The following is a 12,148-nucleotide window of genomic DNA, read 5'->3' as shown; positions in this document are numbered from 1 at the left end:
TCAAACTAAAGAAAACAAGAAAGAGAAGGAAGGTCAAATTTGAAAGCGATCGAGAGCAAGACAGCCTTTCAGCGGCAATCTAAGGAAAACAAAATTGAAAGATTGAAGGAAGTATGCGGTAAAGGTAATAGATACAACTCTCATCTCTGCGTACAGTATTTATTGCACTGAACGCTGTATAAATCATGTACCACTTGAGAAAAATAAAGTATTTAATTTTCTGTTACCATAAACGAGATGGGTTAAAGTGAACATACACATTTCTGGTAGACAAATAGTATACTCAGCGTTTATAATTCTTAGCCTTAAGTTTCCATGCCATTTTCCTAGTTGTAGCAGGAAGGTAAAGTACAGCATCGATAAATGAAACCATGTAGACATTTCTACATCTACAAAATATGTGTCAGACCTTAGAACAGTTTGGAGCTTCCCACGGAGGTCCAGTGAGCACTAAAGGGGCCATAGCCACCTTACCAGAGTCCGTGAGAATGTAATATATACATCTGCTCCAGATTATGTATCGTGCCACTCTCCTGAAGATGCCTGGTGCTGCGGGCGAAACGTCGTAAATTTTGTGAATATTGAAATACAGAACATAGTTTCGTTTGATGATGCTATATTCTCCGTTCCACCTTCAACTAAAAAACTATCAAGGAAACGTGAAGCCATCAAGAAGACCATTAACGCTGAGTATGTCGTGTCTTTCAACCAGAAATGTGTGTGCGCGTGTCTGTCTCTATATGAGTGTCTGTGCGCGCGCGCGCGACCATGTGTTACATCTATGTGTGTGTGTGTGTGTGTGTGTGTGTGTGTGTGTGTGTGTGTGTGTGTGTCCGTATATCTAAGGTAAAACGTCAATAAAAGCGAACTAAAATGAAAAATGTGAAATCAAACCTAATCTACAACAAATCAGAAAATGTCTTGCAATCTGAGAACTTCCCTTTCCAAGTAACATGTTTCGGTAGATATTGCTAATTACTAATACACATGGATGATCGTAACTTCTATTCTTTGCAGTCCTTTTTCTTCTTTGACGGTAAGTCAATTTGTTCATGGGGCTGCACCCGGTCCAGCGCACTTGTCTGGCGCGTTGCTATCTTCATATTTATTAATGTTTCTTTCCAATTCATCCAATTTATTGTGCTCCTCTTGTGACTTCTGACGAAGAGCCTTCAGGCGGGAATCAAGGGTCTTTCTTCAAATAAAGAAAAAAATATACATTAACTATAACTAGCCCTAGTGTATTATAATACGATCATGTATATCAAACGAAAACCATTTATCTAAACTAGTGATTCTCAAACTGTGCGCCGCGTAATTTTCATGGATAGGTATGTGTATTTAAATCTATTATTATCATTATTACTACTAATATTATTACACGCACAGGCACACACATATTCGTACTAATATTATGCCAAATGTGTATTTATGTCAGTGGAATAGGTACCAAACTTACATTAAACTGACTGTAGAGTTGGTGCGCCGTCAATGTCCAAGATATGTCATTAGTGCGCTACTAAGCAATAAAGTTCAAGAACCTCTGATCTAAACGAATCACATTCTTACTTTACAGCGTAAGAACTACTTGGGCAGTGTAGACACCCTACATGCAATATAAATCTAGCACATAGCCAGCACATCAACAGACTATAAAAATTGCTACATGTTCATTCCTCTTGTACATACCATATAGACTGACTTTGTTGCACCACATTTCTTGACTAAATCCAAGACTCCGGAGTTTTTGGAAAAAATCAAAACCAAAGGTGACAGACAGTGTCACACTCGGATATTCACTAGTGGACTATGTGATACCTCGAAAGTGACAAATTGGCTACAGCCACCCTGCAATCAGGGGAGAGGAGTCCTCCAAGCCGAATAAAATACTACCCATACCTTTTCCCCAAAACAGCAACTCCGTCCCACAAGAGAATTTGTGATGAAAAATGTTTAATGCATATCACAGGCATCTACAATGCAAAAGACTGAACTTCAAAGAGCTTCTTGGGACAAAGAACCCCTTTCTTCGCTACAGAAATCTTACGGCATATAAATGCAAAACCACCTTCAGAATTCCTTGAGACTCTTCCGGTGGAGGGTCGTGGGCCCGGTGATCCCCTTGCTTCTTAGCACGAGAGGTGGACTCTCTGAGCAGCCTTTACCATTAGTACTACTGTCATTGTGTATGTTGGAGCGTCAGTCTGACGTGCCGTCCAGTAAGGCAAAGCGAACCCAGCACCCTCCACCAGAAGTGCCCGAGGGCGAGCTGAACACAGTTGAACCTTCGTAATGAAAGAATGGGAACAAGAGGGGGTGGAGGAGGGGGGGAATGAGGGAAGGAGAGAGAGGGGGAGAGGGAGGGAGGGGAAGGAGGGAGAAAGAGGGGGAGGTGATGGAGGGAGAGAGGGAAAGAGGAACCCTCCACCAGAAGAGCCCGAGGGGGAACTGAACACAGTTGAACCTTCGTAATGAAAGAATGGGAACAAGATGGTATGGGGTAGGGAGGGAGTTAAGGAGGGAAGGAAAGAGAGAGGGGACAGGGAGAGAGGGAGGAAGGAGAGGGAGAAAAGGAGGGAGGGAGATAGAGGGAGAAAAGGAGGGAGGGAGATGGAGAGAGCGAGAGAGAGGGGAGGAGGGAGAGAGAGGAAGGAAAGAGAGAAAGAGGGACCCCAGAAGTGCCCGTTGGAGGAGCTGAACACAGTTGAACCTTTGTAATGAAAGAATGGGAACAAGAGGAGTTGCGGGGGAAGGGAGGAAGAGAGAGGGGAGGGAAGGGAGGACGAGAGAGGGGAGGGAAGGGAGGACGAGAGAGGGGAGGGGAGGGGAGGGAGGGAGAGAAAGGAGAGGGAGGGAGAGAAAGGGGAGGGAGGGAGGGGGTGATGGAGGGAGAAAGGAAAAGAGGAACCTTCCACCAGAAGTGCCCGAGGGGGAGCTGAACACTGTTGAACCTTCGTAATGAAAGAATGGGAACAAGAAGGGGTGGGTGAGAGAGGGAATGAGGGAAGAAGAGAGAAGGGAGAAAGGGGGAGGGGGCGAAAGAGGAGGAGGGAGGGAGACAGAGGGAGAGAATGAGAGAGGGAGGAGGAGGGAGATAGGGAGAGGAAGGAGAGAGGAGGGAAGGAGAGAGAGGGGGAGGGGAGGGAGAGAGAGAAAGGAAGGGAGGGAGAGAGATAAAGGAAGGGAGGGAAAGAGATGGGGAGGGGAGGGAGAGGGTAAGAGGGACAGAGAGTGGGGAGGGGAGGGAGGTGAGAAAGAGGGGTGGGGTGGGAGACTGAAAGAGCGAGAGAGGGGGAGGGGGAGATAGAGTGAAAGAATGAGGGGATAGAAGGGAAACAGAGAAAGCGGGAAAGAGATATACGGAGTGAGGGAGGGAACAAACAAGAGCCTGTCTTGGCTGTGTGTGTGTGTGTGTGTGTGTGTGTGTGTGTGTGTGTGTGTGTGTGTGTGTGTGTGTGTGTGTGTGTGTGTGTGTGTGTGTGTGTGTGCGTGTAAATATATATATATATATATATATATATATATATAATATATACACTGTATATATATAGATATATATAAACACATATATAAATGAATGTGTGCATGCATGCACACACATGCCTACATCTTGGCAATGTATTCATGGACGCACTCCCACTTTCCAAAAATACTGCCTTTATTAATTCCTAAAACTTACTGAAAATGCTCGAGAGAATCCACAAGATCCTCAGCTTCGTCCTCAGCACTCTTTAGCAGCACTTCATTTTCAACTTCCAGATCCTTCAATTGGCTTGCCAGGTTTGTAACTTCATGGTCAGTGACCTGTTGTTCGACAAATTCAATATATTACATGGAGTGCTTTGAAAAATCAGCCTATATGATTACACATATACACACACTACTTCCGTTTATCATGAAGGCCCTGCACGAGAAACGGTTCCTTATACCGTGCGTGTGATGAAGCCTTTCCTACACTCTAATCTGGCATCGCATAAAAGTTTTTAACAAGATCATAAGTTTCTTCCCGCTTACCTCCACCTCTTCCGTCTGCTCAGACTTCAGCTTCATATTCATGAACTGATCAAGAAATCTCTTGCTCCACTTTTCAAACTGAGATCTAAAAGAAGTAACAATCTCTTAACAAGATGATTATTCAGTTTCGTTACGAAACTGGGGGACAAGAACATGTAAACCGAATGAAGGATATAATCACACGTTTCACAGAGATAAATTAAATTAATCTATTTGATTGAAATAAATACACAAATCTAATAGATAGGTTTCATGGTAGATACTGATTTGTACGAGGATGTTGGGATTTCATTACACATTTAAAATTACACCCCGTACACTAACTAGGCCCAAGTTGCGCCCACCATGTTCCTCTAACACTCAACAATTATATAATCTAATCAACAACCTCCATGGGAAACGAAGTTCGTGGGTTTCGTGTCAGGTTACCGTAAACAGCGACTATACAGTTACAATGAAAATAAGGTAATATACAAGTGTACATACAATATGTATATGTGCGTTTGTGTCGGCGTGTGACAATGTACATGCAAGAAAAGTCATGCAGACAAGGGCACTTGTTTGTTACGAAGACCTATTCATGTAACTACTTATTAACTTACACTTTTTCCTGGAATTCATTCTCTACGGTTGCCGCAGTCTCATGCAGCGCTTCTAGCTTTTGTTTGTTGGTCGATATGATCTTCATCTCTTTTTCCGTCCTTGCTAATATATCCCTCTCCCGTTGCTCTAACTGGACCAATTCAGCTGAAAATTTCGCTAAGCAATGAACAAAAGTGCCTATTCTATTACAGAACAGCAAACCACATTAGTCATCTTAATGAATCTTCAGTGACCTTAGACCTAGATCACTGACCAAAGACTGACTAACCTACACAATGAAAACTGTTTCAGTCATTTGCATGCGTATACCGGATGCTAAGACTCATCTTTCACTCACCTCTCATCTGAGGACAACAGCTACATGCACACTCACCACTGTGCCAGTCAGCTCTTATTTCAAAGAATAAATGTGTTAGGTCACACACTCCTTGTTCCGGAGGATACACGTCTTATGTTCCTTGGGTAGTTCATGCAATTTTCATTAAACAACTCTAAACGTGTGCAAAATAAGAGTCAATACAGAGCACAGCGATACATCTGCACGACATCTTCGGACATTTTCGTGTGCGATTATCCATGTTCTAATCTCTCATTCTTAAGTACCATAATGAGTGATTCGATTTTTTAACGTCGTGAAGTCCCTTCTCATGTTAGGACGGTGCCCCTGACAGGATTTTGTTGGGTGGACATTAATTAACCATGCCCTTGGTCCAACTTGCTGGTGACAGGGCTCGAACTGCCGTCCCCTCGACCTCCACCGCAAAAAAAAAAAAAAAAAAAAATTCTACCAACCCGACGTTGAAAATGGTAACAAACAATGGAAAAAAAATCAGATTGCATTACAAGGACTGATGGGAAATGGAAATAATGAGGTCAGTTCCAGTTTGCGCATGATGTCATATTGACCCTTTGTTGCAGTGCATGCGCTTGTGACGTTCGATGTCTGCAAAAATGTTAACGTGTTGGTGCATATTTGATCAAATATTTGTACACGGGTCTGAAAGAAGTGTTAATGCTAAAATAAGTATCTGTCAGTTTCACGTTTCACTGGTGCTTCACTCCGTACAAGGAAACGACATAGTGAGGGAACGAACACGCAGGTATTCTAAGCCTAAATTTGTGTGTGTGTGTGTGTGTGTGTGTGTGTGTGTGTGTGTGTGTGTGCGCGCGCGCGCGAACGCGTGTTTTATGGGCAAGAAGACAGGGGTGAATGGAGAAGGTTTGTGTATGGATGATGCTGTGCTGCACGAGGGGGTGAGGGAGTATGTATGACAAATAAATTGTCGCAGCCCGAAGGGATTTCTCCCGTCTTCTCCTTTTCTGTGTGCACAGACGGAGAGGGGGATTCGCCGAATTGATGAAGCGGCCTTGCTGTGGATGTGCTGTGTCCTTGCGACGTTGCTTCTGACCCGGGGCGGTGTGCGGGATGCAGGGATGACCCGTCATCCAGGTGCCAGGATGAGAGGGAGGGAAGAGGGTGGAGGGGAGTGGAGTCAGTGGGGGATGGAATGGGTGGGAGTGGTTTCTATGCCTTTTTCTTTTTGGCTACCTCCCGTGTAAGGGGGAAAAAAAGCCTTTGGTATATGTGTGTGATGTATGTATGCCATGGTAGGAACACAGCCCCCCTGGGCGTGCAGATTCTGTCTTCGGTAGAGCCGTACGCATCAAGAAAAAAAAAAATGCTCGCTATAATCCATGATACCCAAGAGGACGGTCCTTGGACTAGGTACGAGTTGTTAGGGAATAAAATTCACATATCGAGTCTGGTGCTTATATTTTCCCTGCGAGACACTCATATATAATAACAAAATTCTTCATATATGCATCATGCATATGAGGGTAATTCATGATGCCTATCGGTAGGTGCAGGAGGAAAGACAGTGTTGAGCTCATGTGAATTAATAACGTTTGGAACCCGATTCCTTCTTCAGAGAGATTGTACTAACAAATAACGGGCAGACATCTGCGCAGACTATTCATCTAAGAGCAAAGTTCCCTCTAAGGCCGCTTTCACACGAGCGTTTCCGTACGCGCGTTCGGGTGCGCCGCGTTTTAACTTTCAATAGAGTTCAATGGGACCGCAAAACGCGTCGTGTGAAAGGTCCCATTGAACTCCATTGAAAGTTAAAACGCGGCGCACCCGAACGCGCGTACGGAAACGCTCGTGTGAAAGCGGCCTAAGCTGCGCGCATGTCCGCGCGCGCTCACGTTTTACAACTAGCGCACATAAAGAAAAAATGTGCGCACACAGGGTTTTCAAATTATATTAAAATCTATTCAATAAAGAAATGCCGAAGACAGAATAGAGATAAAATAAAGAAATAGAAGCTACAATTATAAGTTGGAGAATTGGTAATAGGCATAATATGAAGGTTTAACAAGGTGAGAATGGGTAATAGTCTTATTATTTATGTTTAGAGATATTTGTAAAGTTAGAAAGTTTGAATAAAGGTAATCAGTCATTGTGATATTTTTAACTTTATTTCTTATTATTAATCAGAGCGATATCAAATCATATTAAATATTCACGTCAGATCTATGATTGTTGTCATATTATCCTTGGTGGCAGTGGCGTACCTAGCACAAGTGCCGCCTGGGGCAGATTTTTATTTGGCCACCCCTTAAAAGTTTTAATCACACATCAAAACGCCGAAAACGGAATAATACAGGTATAGTTATGCAAAAAAAAAAATGTAGCAACCATTTATTTTACTCAAAGTTACTAATGTTTGAATATTAATTTGTTGGGTCACCATAAAATCCCGCCCCCAAAATTGTGTCACCTTAGGCGGACCCCCCCACCCCCCCACCCCCGGGCCGGTACGCTACTGGTTGGTTGAGATAATATGAAATACAAACTTAATTGTGGGTATTTGCTTAAATGATCAGATGTTGACTCCCACGGGTGAGCACGTACTTTTCAGAGAAGGCAAAGTTTGCACACAAGCAAATTTCTGCGCACATTCACAGCCAAAAATTAGAGGGAACATTGTCGAGGAGCTCTCCGTGGCGTCCCCGGGGTATTGTACCTCCTCTCGTTCTTCGAGGTGGCCCGCCTTCCCTCACCTGTTGACTCCGGGTGAACTTGTGTCAATGTTGATCCACCTCCCCGTAATCGGAACATATGCACTATCCTTTGTTGCTATAATTGCAGCTGCTGCTTCTGAATGCGTATATCCGCTTCAAGTGCCTCCCTCTTCTTTTTTAGTTAAACCTCTCTTTGTTATGTTTACTTCCTCGCAAATTTGGAAGTTGTTCATATTCATCTGTTTGACTTGGGAGTTGCTTGTTACATATTTTCAGACGTCAGTTTTACGGTCGTATATCCTTTTACTCAGACCTCGACTTGTCTCTCCTATGTACTATTCCCAGCACTTCTAACGGATATATGTGTCGCGTTCCCATACCTGGCTCGGACAGATAATGTCCTTCTTGCCTTGAAAGTTGGCCTAAACCAGGCAGTAGGCTAAACGAGGTAATTGACGCATATTGGCTGAACTCGCTATTGAAGTCATTCATTTGTAATGCAGAATTACAATACGTGTTCAATGTGTGAAGATGCTCATTAAATATTACCCCTACAAGTAACTATAATGTAAAACTAAACAGTATTGTTGCATATATAATTACTAAATACATCCAATTGAATTGTTCACACCGTTCAAACTTGAGATTTGTGTTAGCGATTAAATAAATACAAAATTCCTATTAGAATATATTAAGAAATTTATTCTTAGCATAAAATAAAATAGGTTACCTTTGCAAGTTCGAATATATTATGTCTCATAGAAACAACGGTTACGAAAACTAAACATCTACTATAATAAAGTAGTAGCCTATGTCTGTCTATCTGTTCACGAACTCCTAGGGTTTTGGAGATAGACCCCCATAACCATATATATTCTGATACCCTATCACTTCAGGTATTTGGATAACTATATTTCATCAAGAATACTTTGGGTAAGGTTAGGGTTAAAGTTAGGTGGGGTATGGTTAAGCGAGTGATTATTCACGAACTACTAGGTTTTTGCAGATAGACCCCTATAACCATATATATTCTGAAACCTTATAACCAAAGGTACTTGGATAACTATCTTTCATGTGTCTGTCTGTTTGTTTCTTCACGAACTCCTAGGGTTTTGGAGATAGACCCCCATAACCACATATATTCTGATACCCTATCACTCCAGGTATTTGGATAACTATATTTCATTAAAGAAAAAAAAACAGGGTTAGGGGTTAAAGTTAGGTGGGGGTATGGTTAGGTTAGAGACTATTCATGAACTTCTAGGTTTTTGCAGATAGACCCCTATAACCATATATATTCTGAAACCTTATAACCCAAGGTACTTGGATTACTATCTTTCATTTGTCTGTTTGTGTCTTCACGAACTCCTCCTAGGGTTTTGGAGATAGACCCCTATAACCATATATATTCTGATACCCTATCATTCCAGGTACTTGGATAACTATATTTGATTAATAAAATTGGCTGGGATTAAGCGTTAAAGATAGGTGGGGTATGGTTAGGTTAGGGATTATTCACGAACTCGCAGCAATGCGCAGGTAATTTGGCTAGTTGTATAATATCTGCGTGAACAGAACTAATTTCAATATCTATTATATGTGTGTGTGTGTGTGTGTGTGTGTGTGTGTGTGTGTGTGTGTGTGTGTGTGTGTGTGTGTGTGTGTGTGTGTGTGTGTACTTCGGACGCAATCACCTCATTTCTGAAAAGTGACCTCGCCGAACCTAAGCAAGGGTTTACATTACCGGGTATACTCTTACGTTGGGCAGGCATATGTGAAGATGACGTTAGAGGATTTATTATATATTTATCAATTTTAAAGACTGCCAGCTTATGAGGCGCTCGTTGAAATACTTTTAGATGTCCACACACACATTTAATGAATGAGAAAGTAGGACACGGGAGGAAAAATATAAGGCGAGGACGGTGGAGAGGGAGAGAAAAAGGGGGTGGAGGAATGAATTGGGTGCGAAAGAGAGAAACAGAGACGGGCGGGAGAGGTGCAGCCAGTGAGAAAGAGATGATGAGAAAGTGAGTGAAATGTAGATAACCGGGTGAAGGGATAGAAATATATATGGTTGGGGAAGAAATGGAGGGAAAGAGATTTAGCGGGGGGGAGAGAGTGACAAAGAGAAAGGAGCGAGGAAGAGAGAGATGCCGGGGGGGGGGGGATGAAAGGTAAAGAGAAGAAGCGAGGGAGAGATGGCGGGGAGGGATAGAGTAGCAGGGGAGAGAGAGTCATACGGTGGTGGGGAGGGATGTGTGTGTGTGTGTGTGTGCAGTATATATATGCAAGCTTTAAAACGACAGCATTCTCATAGTTACTCAACTTTTTCATAATGTTTTTAAAATTTCTTATTAATCATCTTGCATTAGGATGGTTAGGGAGATGAGCAGATATTAAATCACCTAATGTATGCAATATGTTTTGACGTTTCGTCTTCAGAGTATCATCATCAGAATTACTCGTACATCTGTAACAATAATCTTACAATTGTAAAATATTACAAAAAAAAAAAATATTTTGGTGCTACTATAGCGTGAGGTCTATGACACTACACCGTGAGATCTACCTTCCGTTAGTACTATAGCGTGAGGTCTACTATTTCCATACATTTATTTTAGCGATAAACGCATAATTTGTACATGTCCTAGGAATGACTTAGATAATTGGATTTCTAATTACATTCATATTAAAGGAAGAAATGTAAAAATAATCATGTTATCATATATTTCCATGCATTTATTCTACCGATACACACTTCGTACATCTAAAGCCTGGTCCACACTAATTGCATTTCCACGTATCGTATCATCTTTGCGTAACACCTAGTGATACGATACGGTGCAACAGGGTATTGTATCCACTTGTTGCGTATCCGTATACAGCAGGCGGATACGCAACAAGTGGGTACAATACCCTGTTGCACCGTATCGTATCACTAGGTGGTACGCAAAAATGATACGAACGTGAAAATGCAACAAGTGTGAACCCGGCTTAAGAATGACACGAATAGGTTAAGTTAGGTTAGGTCAGGTCACGTGGACAGATCTCGTTTTTGGTGTATTTGGACAAGTCACATGTTTGATGGACAGGTGCGGGGAGCGTCCCGGAGAAACACGGGTCACGCGGTAGATCTCAAGGCCCCTACACACTGTCAGTCATGATTGCACAATATTCATGATTGCGCAAGCATATCCTGTATGAGTGGGTGTGATTGAGTGTTTGCGCAGATGATTGAGGAATTTCAAACACGGTTTGGGTTTGATTTTGTAAGCTCAAGCATAGTAGTTACACCATCATGAATGATAATGTCGATGATTGCGCCAACAGCTCAGTCTTTCCTTTGTAGCCAAGAATGGCTATGCATGCAGCCGTTTTACCCATCTTCACTCCACAAACTCCAAGAGGTAAGTAATGATTGCTCAATCTTACTGACAGTGTGTGGCCCAAACACTGCTTGCACAATCTCGATGACTGTGCAATCATGACTGACAGCCTTCAGGCTGCACCTGGGTAGGCGACATATGGCGGTAGACATCACGCTGTAGTAGCACCCATATTTTGACAAAGACAATATCATATACGACGAAGGGTACTTACAAAGTGAAATGTGTACCTTCGCCATGCTTTTGACATTTCATATACTAATGCTGACCTCACCGGCTAACTTCTCTGCGGCTGGTCACACGATGAGGTTATGGGTGGTGTAAGTACTGTAGGTGTGGCGGTTGGGGGTAGTGACCACCTCATATTAAGGCGTAGAGCGAAGTTGAAGAGACTTATTGATGGTGCCAGGTCAGCTTGAATATTAATTGCTGGGGAATTCTCTCGGATTAATAATGTTTCCAATATTTGCAATCTCCGGAAGTCCCCACTGCTAGAAATTATTTTGGTGTGACTTATTAACTCTTCTCTACTAATATTTTAATAATGGTGTCTCATTCGTTGTTTTATTACACCATTCTGTACATGTATAAATAACCTACTTAAAGAACATCTAGTATGGCATACGTATGTACTAATGCGGATAGCACATTCCTAGGTATAACAATGGAATTGGTACACTACATTTATCCTATAGTCTTAGTTGGCCTATACAATTTATTTCTAATCACCAAGTAACAGGATTTAGGGTTATTGTAATAGCAAAATAACCTTATTTCTTCATTCCCATAAACTCAGCGTGCGATCAGCCGGGAAGAGGTTAGCCAATGAGGTCAGAATTAGTATACAAACTGTCAAAAACATGGCGCGGATACACATTTCATATTGTAAGTACCCTACGTCGTATGTAATATTGTTTTTGTCAAAATATGTATTTTTTTATATTTAACAATTGTAAATTCATTGTTACAGATATAATTCTAATGGTGTCACCCTCAGGATGAAACGTCAAAATTTATCACTTCGCTACATTAGGTGATTTAATATCTACCCATCTCCCTAATGCAAGAGGATTAATAAGAAGTTAGAAAAACCTTATGAAAAAATGAATAACTGA

At 42.0% G+C, this 12,148-nt stretch overlaps 1 protein-coding gene across 3 annotated transcripts in view; it reads right to left on the bottom strand.

The window, feature by feature from the left end:
• Window positions 1-843: 843 nt before the first annotated feature.
• The window catches only part of LOC143019019 (uncharacterized), a 36,423-nt gene continuing 25,118 nt past the window's right edge, over window positions 844-12,148 (bottom strand). For 2 of the 3 annotated variants that reach the window (XM_076174719.1, XM_076174720.1), the window contains exons 4-7: window positions 4,617-4,761; window positions 4,015-4,099; window positions 3,680-3,807; window positions 844-1,195 (exon numbers count right to left, since the gene is read on the bottom strand). In XM_076174719.1, coding sequence (XP_076030834.1) covers window positions 1,051-1,195; window positions 3,680-3,807; window positions 4,015-4,099; window positions 4,617-4,761 — 503 coding nt within the window. In that variant the 3' untranslated portion in view covers window positions 844-1,050. The remainder of the gene's footprint in view (window positions 1,196-3,679; window positions 3,808-4,014; window positions 4,100-4,616; window positions 4,762-12,148) is intronic. The other variant, XM_076174721.1, reaches the window with a different exon arrangement.

The sequence above is a fragment of the Oratosquilla oratoria genome, chromosome 36 (assembly GCF_046742065.1).
Source record: "Oratosquilla oratoria isolate Oo_2021 chromosome 36, ASM4674206v1, whole genome shotgun sequence".
Lineage (NCBI taxonomy): Eukaryota > Metazoa > Arthropoda > Malacostraca > Stomatopoda > Squillidae > Oratosquilla > Oratosquilla oratoria.
Note: the sequence above shows the minus strand (reverse complement) of the source record. Positions and strands in the feature narration are given on the sequence as shown.